This window comes from Herpailurus yagouaroundi, unplaced genomic scaffold (assembly GCF_014898765.1).
Source record: "Herpailurus yagouaroundi ecotype Mexico unplaced genomic scaffold, PumYag 214, whole genome shotgun sequence".
NCBI lineage: Eukaryota > Metazoa > Chordata > Mammalia > Carnivora > Felidae > Herpailurus > Herpailurus yagouaroundi.
The window spans coordinates 838846-850597 of record NW_024412445.1 but is presented as its reverse complement, the minus strand read 5'-3'; the positions used below and the strand labels follow the sequence as shown (position 1 = coordinate 850597).

The following is an 11752-nucleotide window of genomic DNA, read 5'->3' as shown; positions in this document are numbered from 1 at the left end:
TGGAGGGACTGGTGGGGGCCAGGTCCCCAAGGACTGACCTGGAGAGACAGGGAGAAGGGGGTGAGGGAACCCTGTCCTGCATCCCACAGGAGCAAAGTCTTTGGTAAGAGTGTGTGGCGGGGAGCCTAGGGGGCCAGGTGAGGTGGGAGAGGGCGGCAGTGGGATGTGGAGGCCTGTGGGGATTGGGTGGGTGCCCTGCCAAGGTCAGGTGGTGGTGAGGTCAGAGGCCAAGGATCACAGCAGGTGGCAGCAGTGACCATGTGGCCTGGTGGGTGTAGGAAGGATGTGGGGGAAGTGCTCTGCTTGGGTATGAATTTGTAATAACAGACCACATGTGAAGAAGTTACACGTGGGCTTTTTTTCTGTTTCAGAAGTATCTTTTTTTTGCCTTAAAAATGCATGTGATTTTATCTTTCTGCCACGTTCTTAACGCAGCAAACACACCGTCGGGGAGGGACTTAACCTGTGTCTTTGCAATCTCGCCCCAGAACACAGCCACCCTCGCAGCCCTGGGCACGTGGCGGGAGGCAGCGGGGGCTCCTGGGCCCCTTGGACATAGGGGCAGATTGGAGCCAGCCCGCCGGTCACCGGGGGAGTGGGTGGGCAGGTGGGCTATGTGCAGGGGTGGTGGCAGCCATGGGGTCTATGTGTCTTTTAGTCCCTCCTGCTCTGCGTGGTCTCATCCACCCTCCCAAGAAGCGGAAGAAGCTGGCCTCTAAGAAGGCGAAGGTCAAGGTAAGTTTTCTGGGTCCTTGGTGATGCTGCAGGGCTCTCCTACCTCATTCCGTTGTCCTAGGGGTGTGCATGTCCCTTGCCCTTGGGAGGTGGGGGAAGGGCCCTGAGAACTCGGCCCATGCTCTTGGGCTGCGGGTTAGTTGTGGGGGCAGACACTCCCTGGGCTGCTTGCCAGCGGCTTCAAGAACACATGAGGGTCTGCTCTGCCCCCGCTGCCCACCCTGTCTAGCGGGGACCACGCCTCCCATCTCTCCCAGTCTCCTCTGAACCCAATTTCCTGGCTAACCTGTGACTTTGCCCCGCAGAAGGCACGGACCCGGAACCCACTGCGCAGCTTCAGGCACAGAGAGGAGAGACGTAGGCCCACCGCTGTGCCTCCCTGAGGCTGTGCGTGCAGCCTCTGGTCTTGGGGATGCGTTCTGGGGCTGAGCAGGGAGCGGAGGCCAGCTTCCCGCCCTGGATGGTCTGGATGGTGGGGCAGGCAGCGCCGTGGTGGTGCTGGTTCCTGGTGCCACCAGGCTGGCACTTTGTTCCTCGACAGAATAAGGATTCTGGCTGGCCTGGCCTGTGCTTCCTCTCTGTGTGAAGGTATGCTCATCCCTGGAAACCTTGGGAATTAAACCGAATCCAGGAGGCGGCGCCTGGCTCTCTGCCTGCTGCGTGTGGTACCTGCCGGGCCAGCAGAGGTCAGCCGTGCGGCGCTGTGACCCACCTCGCCTGGGTCTCTGGCCCAACCACTGCCGCGCCCAGGACTTGGGATGACCTTGCTCCCCTGGAGCACCACAAGGAGGCGGGCCTTCCCAGCCGTGAGCCCCACACCTCCCCCTCCAAGCCTGGGTGCGTCGTAAATGCCTCCCGGAGGCAGGGAGCCCAGGGAGTCGTCACAGGGTGTGTGCATGTGCAGCATTCCAGGCTCTCCACCCAGCCAGAAGGCCCCAGAAGGAGCAGATCCCAGCGTCTGCTGCTGTCCAAAGGCAGGGGTCTCCCTCGTGCCGTGTCCTGGTGTGACTGTCACCTGCTGTGGGCCTTGTGAGGCCGGGCTGGTTGGGAGAGAACATAGGGCAGCGAGGAAGCTGTGTCTTTGCTTCCTGTGAGGGTGTGGTGGCGCTTGGGGTTGCTGGGGCTTGACCTTTCCTGCTGCTGTTGCATTTGAGGGTTTCTGAGGTGTGCTGGTGGGGCTCTGTGAGTGAGCGCGGGGGGCCACTGGGGTTCCAACAGGCCTGAAGCTGCTTTATGAGGCGGGGAGGAGCCGAGGCCTGGCCCTGAGCACAGGAGGGCCCTGGGTGTTCTGGGCTGCCTACGAGGGCACAGCAGCCTTCTCCCCAAGGTTCCCTGTCCCTTTGACCCTACCACCTCCACATGCTCCTGGCCAGTGAGCTTGCAGCCTGGATCCAGGTGCAGGAGGGTTTGAGTCCAAGGGGACTGCCCTGGGCCTGGTCCCCACTTGGAGATAGAGCTGAGGCTGTACACCTCTTGTCTTCAACAAGCTCTGGAGAAGGCCGGTCCCCATTCTCGGGTGGGAAGCAGGGTTCAGAAGTTCCCGGCGCACTGAGCTCACGGGGCAAGTGAGGGCTGGTGGATGGGATGTGGGCCCTGTGCTGGCCCAGCGGCCACCCCAGTGGAGGAGCAGCTGGCCTGGCCAGCACTCTCACCACCATGGGGCAGGTGCCGTCTGAGGCACGTGGGAGTTGGGCTGTGCTGACGCACCCCTCCCTGAGCTAGAATGTCAGCCAGCTGGGGCAGTGGAGAGAGTGGGGCATCCCTGCACCCTGATGCCACAGAGGGTCATCTAGTCCCCACCCCACCCTGGGGATAGGCTTTGCTGTGTCCATTTACTTAATTTACATGTGGGGAAACTTAATTTACATTCTGGGACTAGACTTGTCCATCCAATGTGTGTCCAAACCAGAGCCGGACAGGCCCTAGGGATGTGGGCGTGTGGGCGGACACCCTGGACCTAGAAGGGGTGGGGTGGGGTGGGGTTGGGTGAGCCTGCAATAAGCCTGAAGCATAAGGCTCACAGTCGAAAGGTCGGCACAGTGCAGGGACCATGTCACCCCAAGCCGGCAGAGTCACACCCACACGGACACCTGAGTGGGTGCTTCTGGGAGGTGGGAATCCGCTCTTCACTGCACCCGAGCCGCAAACCACACACTTGCTGGGACCTGCCAGGTGCAGGGGTGGGGTGGGGGGCTGGGCAGCGCGCTGACTGAGACAGACCTGACTGGAAACAGCCTGTGGGATTCTGACGCATCTGAGGGCGAAAAGAAAACAAAGTGGTGTCTTCCAAATAGGGAAAGGCTGAGGAAGTAATTTATTTCTGAGATAAGAGTCCTGTGCTAAGTGCTGAGAAGCTGGAGGGAGGAACAGGTGGCTTTGGAGCAGAGGAGCATCCGGATCAGATAGCCGAGGGGCCATGGAGATAAAGGACGGAAGAACACTGTGCTCCTAGAAACCTCTGGACCCAAAGTGTTTCCAGCTAACTGATACCCATCTGCCGCGGGCCAGTGACTCAGGGGAACGCGTTCCAGGTACTTTGGTCCCTAGGGGCAGGGTCCCTGAGAGGTAGGGGCAGTCCAGTGGGGTACGTGCAGGGAGGCGCCCCTGCCAAATGCTGGCCTCTGTCCTGCAGGAGGAAGTGCTGGGGTGCCCTGTTTCTGTCACAGCAGTTTGTGCATGCACAAGGGGGTGGTGCTCACGCACCTGCGTGGGGAGTGGGCCAGGCACCACTGGACAGATGCCTCTCGGGACATTAGAGTTCAGTGTCTGCTCGCCCACGAGCCCACCAGCAGTCTGTCCACTGAGCAGAGTGGGCACATAGGCAGGGGCTCTTTGTGACACTGCGGTGCGCTGGCCCAGCTGGCTTCCAGGGGGGGACCTCGCCTCTCTTGGTTTCCCCCTGCGTCTCTGTGAGTGGAGTGAAGTGACCCATCCAAGTGTTCCTGTGTGGGACATGCCCACGGGGGCTCTGCTCACGGCACCCCTCCCCTCACTTCTGCGGACACCTGAGGCACAGGCTTCCCCTTACGATGCAGGGATGCAGGTCTGAGCCAGCAGGTCTCGGGCAGGGCCTGGGGCTCTGTGTTCCTCCACGACCTTCCTGCCAGGGGAGGCTGATGGTGCTGGGCTCAAGACCCCTTGAGAGGTGAGCTTTCATGTCTATGCACCTATCCCATTCTACAGATGGGGAAACAGGCTCAGAGAAAAGCCAGGCCAGTGGCACCTGGCTGAGGGACAGACTGGGCTGGTGTTGGGATCTGCGGACCCCACTCTGGAACCCCAGGTGAGAGAGCTCAGGTTGAGTCCTGTCCCATCCCTTGTCGAGCCTGATCATCTGTAACATACGTGATGAGTGCTGTCACTTTTTAGCATAAGTGTGTCCCATGCAATGTGTGTGATCTACAAAATTATCCATTGTCTGAAATTCAGATCTACCTGGCTGACCTTTTTTTTGGATTTTTTAAAAAATTTTATGAGAGATTGAACACAAGCAGGGGAGGGGCAGAGAGAGGGAGACACAGAATCTGAAGCAGGCTCCAGGCTGCAAGCTGTCAGCACAGAGCCCAACGTGGGGCTCGAACTCATGAACCATGAGATCGTGACCTGAGTCAAAGTTGGATGCTTAACCAACTGAGCCACGCAGGTGCCCTTGACCTTCTTTTCTAAATTTGGAAGTTCCCTTGCTAGAGCACAGCCTTGTCCAGCAAGCCCTCCTGACTCCCCACCTGAGCTGGCCACCCTCCTCTGTGTCTCTAGTACGGACTTGGCCGTCCTGCTGTCCACCTTGGGATGCAAGACCCAGAGGTAGGGGCTCGACTAAGGGACTGTCCTGGTGCCAGAGGCTCCTGACTGTTTACAATGAAAAGTGAAAGGAAAGGATGTACCGACCGGGCTGGACTCTGCCCTCTGACACAGCGGGTTGGACGCACCTTGTGTGTCCCCTCCGTGACTCAGGGCGGAGACCATGGGGCTGCCCCAGCCTGGGGCTGGCTGCCAAGCTGTTGGGTATCTATCTAGTGACGTCAGGCCCACCCCCGCCTGCCCTTGCCCATTCCCTGGATGGGGGCTGTGGGACCCCTGGCTGGTGACCTGCTTCAGGTTCCTTCACCGCCCAACTCAGCTCCAGATTAGAAAGTGCAGGGGCAGTGCCAACAGAGACCACTATGGAAGGGCTACTGTGAAGTTGCCTAGCCAGCTCCAAGGGCTGGGAAGGACACGAGGAGCCACATGCTTGTCAAGTAGAGACTGGGCATCAGGGGTCAGCTTTCCGGGCCTTGTCCCCACTCAGCCTCGGTGCCTGAACTCCAAGCCCTGTTTGGTGGTCTGACTTCTGTGTTCTCAGCCCTGCCCACATCTTGTCACGTTAACTTCTAACGTCTTCTTTTGCCAGATCCTGGAGATGGGCCAGGGGTGCCCATGGAGGCAGCAGTGAGGGATGGATTGTCCTAGCTGCCCGTCCAGGGAGTCCTCGGGAAGGACCTGAGGTCTGTCCGTGTAAGGGTTCTATAAAGCAGACAGCTGGCCTCGCTGCTGGCCCTTCCCCACGTCAGCAGTGGCCTTGGAGTGGGCTCCCTCCTGAGATGCTGGTGGCTGCCCCATGGGCAAGTGGGAACAAAAGAGCAGACAGCCTGAGCTCTCGAGCTTCTGCAGCTGTCAGTCCTGACTGCTGCTGAGCTCCAGGGACAAAGGATCTAATCTGTCCACTGAAATGTCTTGATGGGACCCTTATGTGTGTTCAGGATCCCTGTACCCAGGAACCAGGAAGTCAGCCTCCAGGAGCAGGACACACACAGAGAAGGCAGCCAACCAAGTGCCATGCTGGGTGGAGCAGGGGAAGCACGCTGGAGTCTGGGTGGTGGGTTGTTTTGTTTAATTTTTTTTTAACGTTTATTTATTATCGAGAGACAGAGTGTGGGCAGGGGAGGGGCAGAGAGAGAGGGAGACACAGAATCTGAAGCAGGCTCCAGGCTCTGAGCTGTCAGCACAGAGCCCAACATGGGGCTCAAACTCACAGACTGAGATCATGACCTGAGCTGAAGTCGGATGCTCAACTGACTGAACCCCCCCCCCCCCAGGGGCCCCTTGTCTGTTTTTAAGTTGGGTGAGTTCCTTGGTTATTTTAGGAGTTCTTTATATATTCCAGATACTAATTCCTTATCAGATATGTTTCTGATACTTTGCAAATGTTTTCTCCCATTCTGTGGGTTACCATTGCACTCTCTTGATGGTGTCCTTCGATGCACAAAGGACTTCAACTTTGATGAATTCTAATTTATTTACTGTTCCTTTGGCCTGTGCTTTTGCTATAGGATCAGAACCATCGCTGAATTCAACATCATGAAGAATTTCCTCTAAATTTTCTTCTAAGAGTTTTATAGGGGGCAGCTTGGGTGGCTCAGTTAGTTAAGCATCCAACTTTGGCTCAGCTCATGATCTCACGGTTCAGGGGTTCAAGCCCCACGTCCGGCTCTGTGCTGACAACTCAGAGCCTGGAGCCTGCTTTAGATTTTGTGTCTCCTCCTGTCTCTCTGCCCCTCCCCCTCTCACTCGTGCTCACTTGCTCTCTCAAAAATAAACACTAAAAGAAAATTTAAAAAAGTTTTATACTTTTACCTCTTGAGAGTTTGGTCCATTTTTTTTTATTTTAAGTGTATTCATTTTGAGAGACAGTGTGAGTGGGAGAGGGGCAAAGAGAGAATCCCAATCAGGGTCTGCACTGTTAGCGTGGAGCCTGATGCAGGGCTCAATCTCATGAACCTCGAGATCATGATCTGAACCGAAAGCAAGAGTCAGATGCTTAACCAGCTAAGGCACCCAGGCGTCCCTGGTCTGCTTTTTAAAAATGTTGATTTATTTTGGAGAAAGAGGGAGTCAGCGGAAAAGGGGCAGACAAAGGGAGACAGAATTCCAAGTAGGCCCCACACTGTCAGCACAGAGCCTGACACAGGCTTCAAACCCACAAACTGCAACATTGTGATCTGAGCCGAAATTGGATGCTTAAGCTACTACTGAGCCACCAGGCACACCAATTTGGTGTATTTTGAGTTAGTTTTTGTGTACGGTGACAGGTAAGGGTCCAACCTTACTCTTTTGCGTGTGGACATCCAGCTTTCCCTGCACCATGTGATGGAAAGCCTGTCCCTGGTCTATACATCCATCCTTCCTTCAGTACCACACTCGTCTTGAGGACTGTGACTTTGTAGGCATTGTTGAAACAGGAAGTGTTAGTTTTCCAACTTTGCTCTTTTTGTCAAGATTGGATATTTGGGGCCCCTCAAGTATCCGTATGCATTTCTGCAAAAGTGTCGTAGGGATTCTGATAGGAATCACACTGAATCTGTAGATTGCTTTGGGGTAGTATGGACATCTCGGCAACACGAGCTCTACTGGTTCACGAACCTGAGATGTCCTTCCCTCCTTTGTGTCTCCTTTCATCTCTCTGCAATGTTTGGTAGTTTTCAGCATACAAGTCCACCACCGCCTTGGATTTATCCCTGAGCAGTGTATTCTTTTTGAGCCTATTGCAAATGGAATTCTTTTATTAATTCTCTTTTCAGATTGCTCATTGTTTGTGTGTGAAAATGCAGCTGATTTTTGTGTAACTGATTTTTTATCCTGCCCTTTGCTGAATCATTTATCCTGCCCTAGTAACTTTCTTGTAGCTTCGAGATTTTCTACATATAGGATGATGTGACCTGTGAATAGAGATAGTTTTACTTCATTTTCTCCAGTTTGGACGCCTTCTGTTTCTGTTTCTTGTCTACCTGATCAGACTGGAACATCCAGGACAATGTCAAATAGCAGTGCTGAGAGGCATCCTTGGCTTGTTCCTGGTCTTGGGGAAACGTTCAGCTGCTCATCATGGTGTGTGATGTTTACTCTGGGATTTTCATGGATGTCCTTTATCATGTTAAAGAAGTTCACTTCTATTTCTGATGTTTTTGATGACAAAAAGGTGTTTGATTTTGTCAGATAGCTTGTGTGCGTCATCTGAGAGAACCATGTGGCTTTTCCCCTTTGTTCTAGTAAGGTGATAATGTCATACTGATTGATTTCCTTATGTTGAACTGTCTTCGCATTCATGGGATGAATTCCGCTTCGTCATGACATACAATCCTCTCAACATGCTATTGGATTTGGTTTGCTAGTTCTTTGTTGATGATTTTTGCGTCTGTATTTATAAGGGATCTTGATCTAATGTTCTTTTCTTGTAATGTTTTTGTCTGGCTTTGGTATCAGTGTAATGCTGGCCTCATAGAATGAATTAGAAAGTGTTCCCTCCTCCTCAGTTTGTTGGAACAGTTTAAGTAGGATTGGTGATAATTCTTTTTGAGGGAGGGGCAGAGAGAGAGAGGGAGACACAGAATCCGAAGCAGGCTCCAGGCTCCAAGCTGTCAGCACAGAGCCCGACACAGAGCTCCCACTGCAGACCACAAGATCATGACCTGAGCTGAAGTCGGATGCTCAACCCACTGAGCCACCCAGGTGCCCCTGTTGTTGTTTTATCAACATTTCTGAGGGGAATCAAGAGCTTGGATGGGGTGCCTGGGTGGCTCAGTAGATTGAGCACTTCAGCTCAGGTTATGATCTCACGGTCCGTGGGTTCAAACCCCACGTCAGGCTCTGTGCTGACAGCTCAGAGCCTGGAGCCTGCTTTGGATTCTGTGTCTCCATCTCTCTCTGCTCCTCCCCTGCTTGTGCTCTCTCAAAAATAAATAAATGTTTAAGAATTTTTAAAAACAAAATGTTTAAAAAAAAAAAAAGACTAAGGCATTTTAAAGAATGATAAGCTTATGTTTGGGGGCACACACTGTATAAAGGTATAATTTTGCATTAACTGCAAGAGGTAGGGACAGAGTTATAAAGAAGCAGAGGTTTTGTATATTACTTGCAATTAATCTGGGATAAATCCAAATCTGTTATAATTTTAGAATGTTAAATGTAATCCCCATGGCAACCGCAAAGAAAACAGCTATGGAATGTACACAGAAGGAAATGAGAGAGGAATTTAAACATTTCACTATAAAATAAGAAAATGAAGGACAAAAAGCTACAGGATATATGAAAAACAAATGACACAAGGGCAGAAGTAAGTCCCTCCTTTTTAAATTACTAAATTTAAAGTAACTACTTTCAATGTAAATGAGTTAAACTCTTCCATGAAACATCAAAAGTTGGCAGAATGGGTAAGAAAACCCGATCCAGCCCTGTGCTGTCTACAAGAGACTCCTGTGAGATTCAAATACACCCACAGGTTGAAAGTGACAGGATGGAGAATGATATTCCATGCAAATGAAAGAAAGGAGGGGTGCCTATAGGCATCGGTATACTGTTACAGTATACCATACTATGTATATCAGTATACTGATAGCACACAAAATAGGCTCTACATCAAATAAGAGACAAAGAAGGACATTGTATATTAATAAAAAGGTCAGTACAGGAAAAGTGTGTGTAAACATTTATGCACCTAATGACAGACCATCAAAATCTATGAAGGGAAAATTAATAGAATTGAAAGGAGAATTAGGAATTCCTACAGCAAGAGTAAGAGAGTCCATGGCTCCATCTCGATAATGGATAGGACACCCAGACATAAGTAAGGAAATAGCACGAACAACACAATAAGCCAACTGGATCTAATGGACAAATACAAAGCACTCTGCCTGCCAGCAACAAAATACACATTTTTCTCAAATATACATGCAGTTAGTCCACAAATTAAATCTCCACATTTAAGAAATAATTATCATCGGAAATATATTCTCTGATCACAACTGGATAAAGTTAGAAAGCAGAAACAGAAAACTAAAGCTCAAACTTGTAGAAATTATACATCACGCTCATAAAAACATCACGCAATGGCCCAAGGAATAAATCACAAAAGAAGTCAGAAAATACTTAAGGATGAATGAAAATGAAAACACAGCATACCAGAACTTAACAGCATGCAGTGAAAGCAGTTACTGAGGGGGAAAGTTACGATTCATAAATGTTTACATTTTTTTTTAAATTTTTTTTTAATGTTTATTTTTATTTTATTTTTGGGACAGAGAGAGACCGAGCATGAACGGGGGAGGGGCAGAGAGAGAGGGAGACACAGAATCGGAAACAAGCTCCAGGCTCCGAGCCATCAGCCCAGAGCCTGACGCGGGGCTCGAACTCACGGACCGTGAGATCGTGACCTGGCTGAAGTCGGACGCTTAACCGACTGCGCCACCCAGGCGCCCCAACATTTTTAAAAAGATCTCAAATCATCATCCTACCTCTACAACTTAAGGTGCTAGAAAAAGAGGAAGAAACAAAACTCAAAGCTAGCAGGATGAAGGAAATCATAAAGATCAATGAAACAGTGGGAAAACAGCAAAGAAAATTAATGAACCCTAAAGTTGGTTCTTCAAAAAGATCAACAACATTGACAAACCTCTAGCTAGGTTGACTAAAGAAAGAAGCCTCCAATGACTAAAATCAAATGAAATCCGGGACAAATACTGCCAATTCTACAGATATATAGTGTTAATAATAGAGCACAGTGAACAATTGTGTGGCAACAAATTGAGTAACCCAGATAAAATAGATTTCTAGAAACACAAAACCTATTGAGACGGAATCACGAAAGATTAGACAATCTGAATAGACCTCCATTGCAAGGAGATTGAAGCATTAATAAAAAATCTTGGGCTGCCTTGGGGGCTCAGTTGCTTAAGCATCTGACTCTCAGTTTTGGATCAGGTCATGATCTCATGGTTTGGGAGTTTGAGCCCCACATCAGGCGTGGTGCTGATGGTGTGAAACCTGCTTGGGATTCTCTCATTCTCTAACCCTAACCCTCCTCCCCACCCCACTCGCTGATGGTGCTCTCTCTCTCTCTCTCTCTCTCTCTCTCTCTCAAAATAAATAAACTTAAAAAAGAAAAAATCTGGGGCGCCTGGGTGGCGCAGTCGGTTAAGCGTCCGACTTCAGCCAGGTCACGATCTCGCGGTCCGTGAGTTCAAGCCCCGCATCGGGCTCTGGGCTGATGGCTCAGAGCCTGGACCCTGTTTCTGATTCTGTGTCTCCCTCTCTCTCTGCCCCTCCCCCGTTCATGCTCTGTCTCTCTCTGTCCCAAAAAAAAAAATAAAAAAATAAAAATAAACGTTAAAAAAAAATTAAAAAAAAAAAAATCTTCCAGGGCACCTGGGTGGCTCAGTTAAGTGTCTGACTTTGGCTCAGGTCATGATCTCATGTTCGTGGGTTTGAGCCTCACATCAGGCTCTGTGCTGACAGCTCAGAGCCTGGACCCTGCTTCAGATTCTATGTTCCCCCCTCTCTCTCTGCCCCTCCCCTGCTCGTGTTCTCTCAAAAATAAATAAACATTAAAAAAAAAAAAATCTTCCAACAAAGGAAAGCCCTGGTCCCAATGGCTTCACGGGTGAATTCTACCAAACATTTAAAGAAAAGTTAACACCAATACTCAAATTTGTCTAAAAAATTGAAGAAGAGGGAACACTTTTGATTTATTTTAAGAAGCCAGCATTACCTTGATACCAAAGCCAGACAAAGACACTACAAGAAAAGGATATCCCCTGGGAATATTGATGCAAAAAATCCTTAACAAAATACTAGCAAATAATGGCAGTACATGTTAACAGGATTAAACACCATGACTACGTAGGATTTATCGAGAAATGCAAGGATGTTTCATCATACAAAGATCAAGCCATGTAATATGCCACATCAACTAAATGTAGAGGAAAAGCCCACAGGATCATCTCAGTTGATGGAGAAAGGCATTTGACAAAATCCAACATGCTTTCATGATAAAAATGTGCAACAAACCATGAGTGAAAGGAATCCTTCAACATAATGAAAGTCATCTATGAATAACCCACAGCAAATATACCCAGTGGTGAGAGACTAAGAGCTTTTCCTGTAAGACCAGGAAGAAGATGGACGGATGCCCATGTTCACCACTTCTGTACAACCTCGTGCTGGAATTCTCAGCCAGAGCAGGGAGTAGAGAAGAAGAAGAAAAGCA

The 11752-nt window shown here is 50.2% G+C and overlaps 1 protein-coding gene across 1 annotated transcript in view; it reads left to right on the top strand.

Annotated features, from left to right (window-relative positions):
• DDX56 (DEAD-box helicase 56) overlaps nucleotides 1-1380 on the top strand; it is a 7110-nt gene extending 5730 nt beyond the window's left edge. Inside the window, exons 13-14 of the mRNA XM_040454969.1 lie at nucleotides 659-735; nucleotides 1041-1380. Coding sequence (XP_040310903.1) covers nucleotides 659-735; nucleotides 1041-1118 — 155 coding nt within the window. The 3' untranslated portion in view covers nucleotides 1119-1380. The remainder of the gene's footprint in view (nucleotides 1-658; nucleotides 736-1040) is intronic.
• Nucleotides 1381-11752: the final 10372 nt, after the last annotated feature.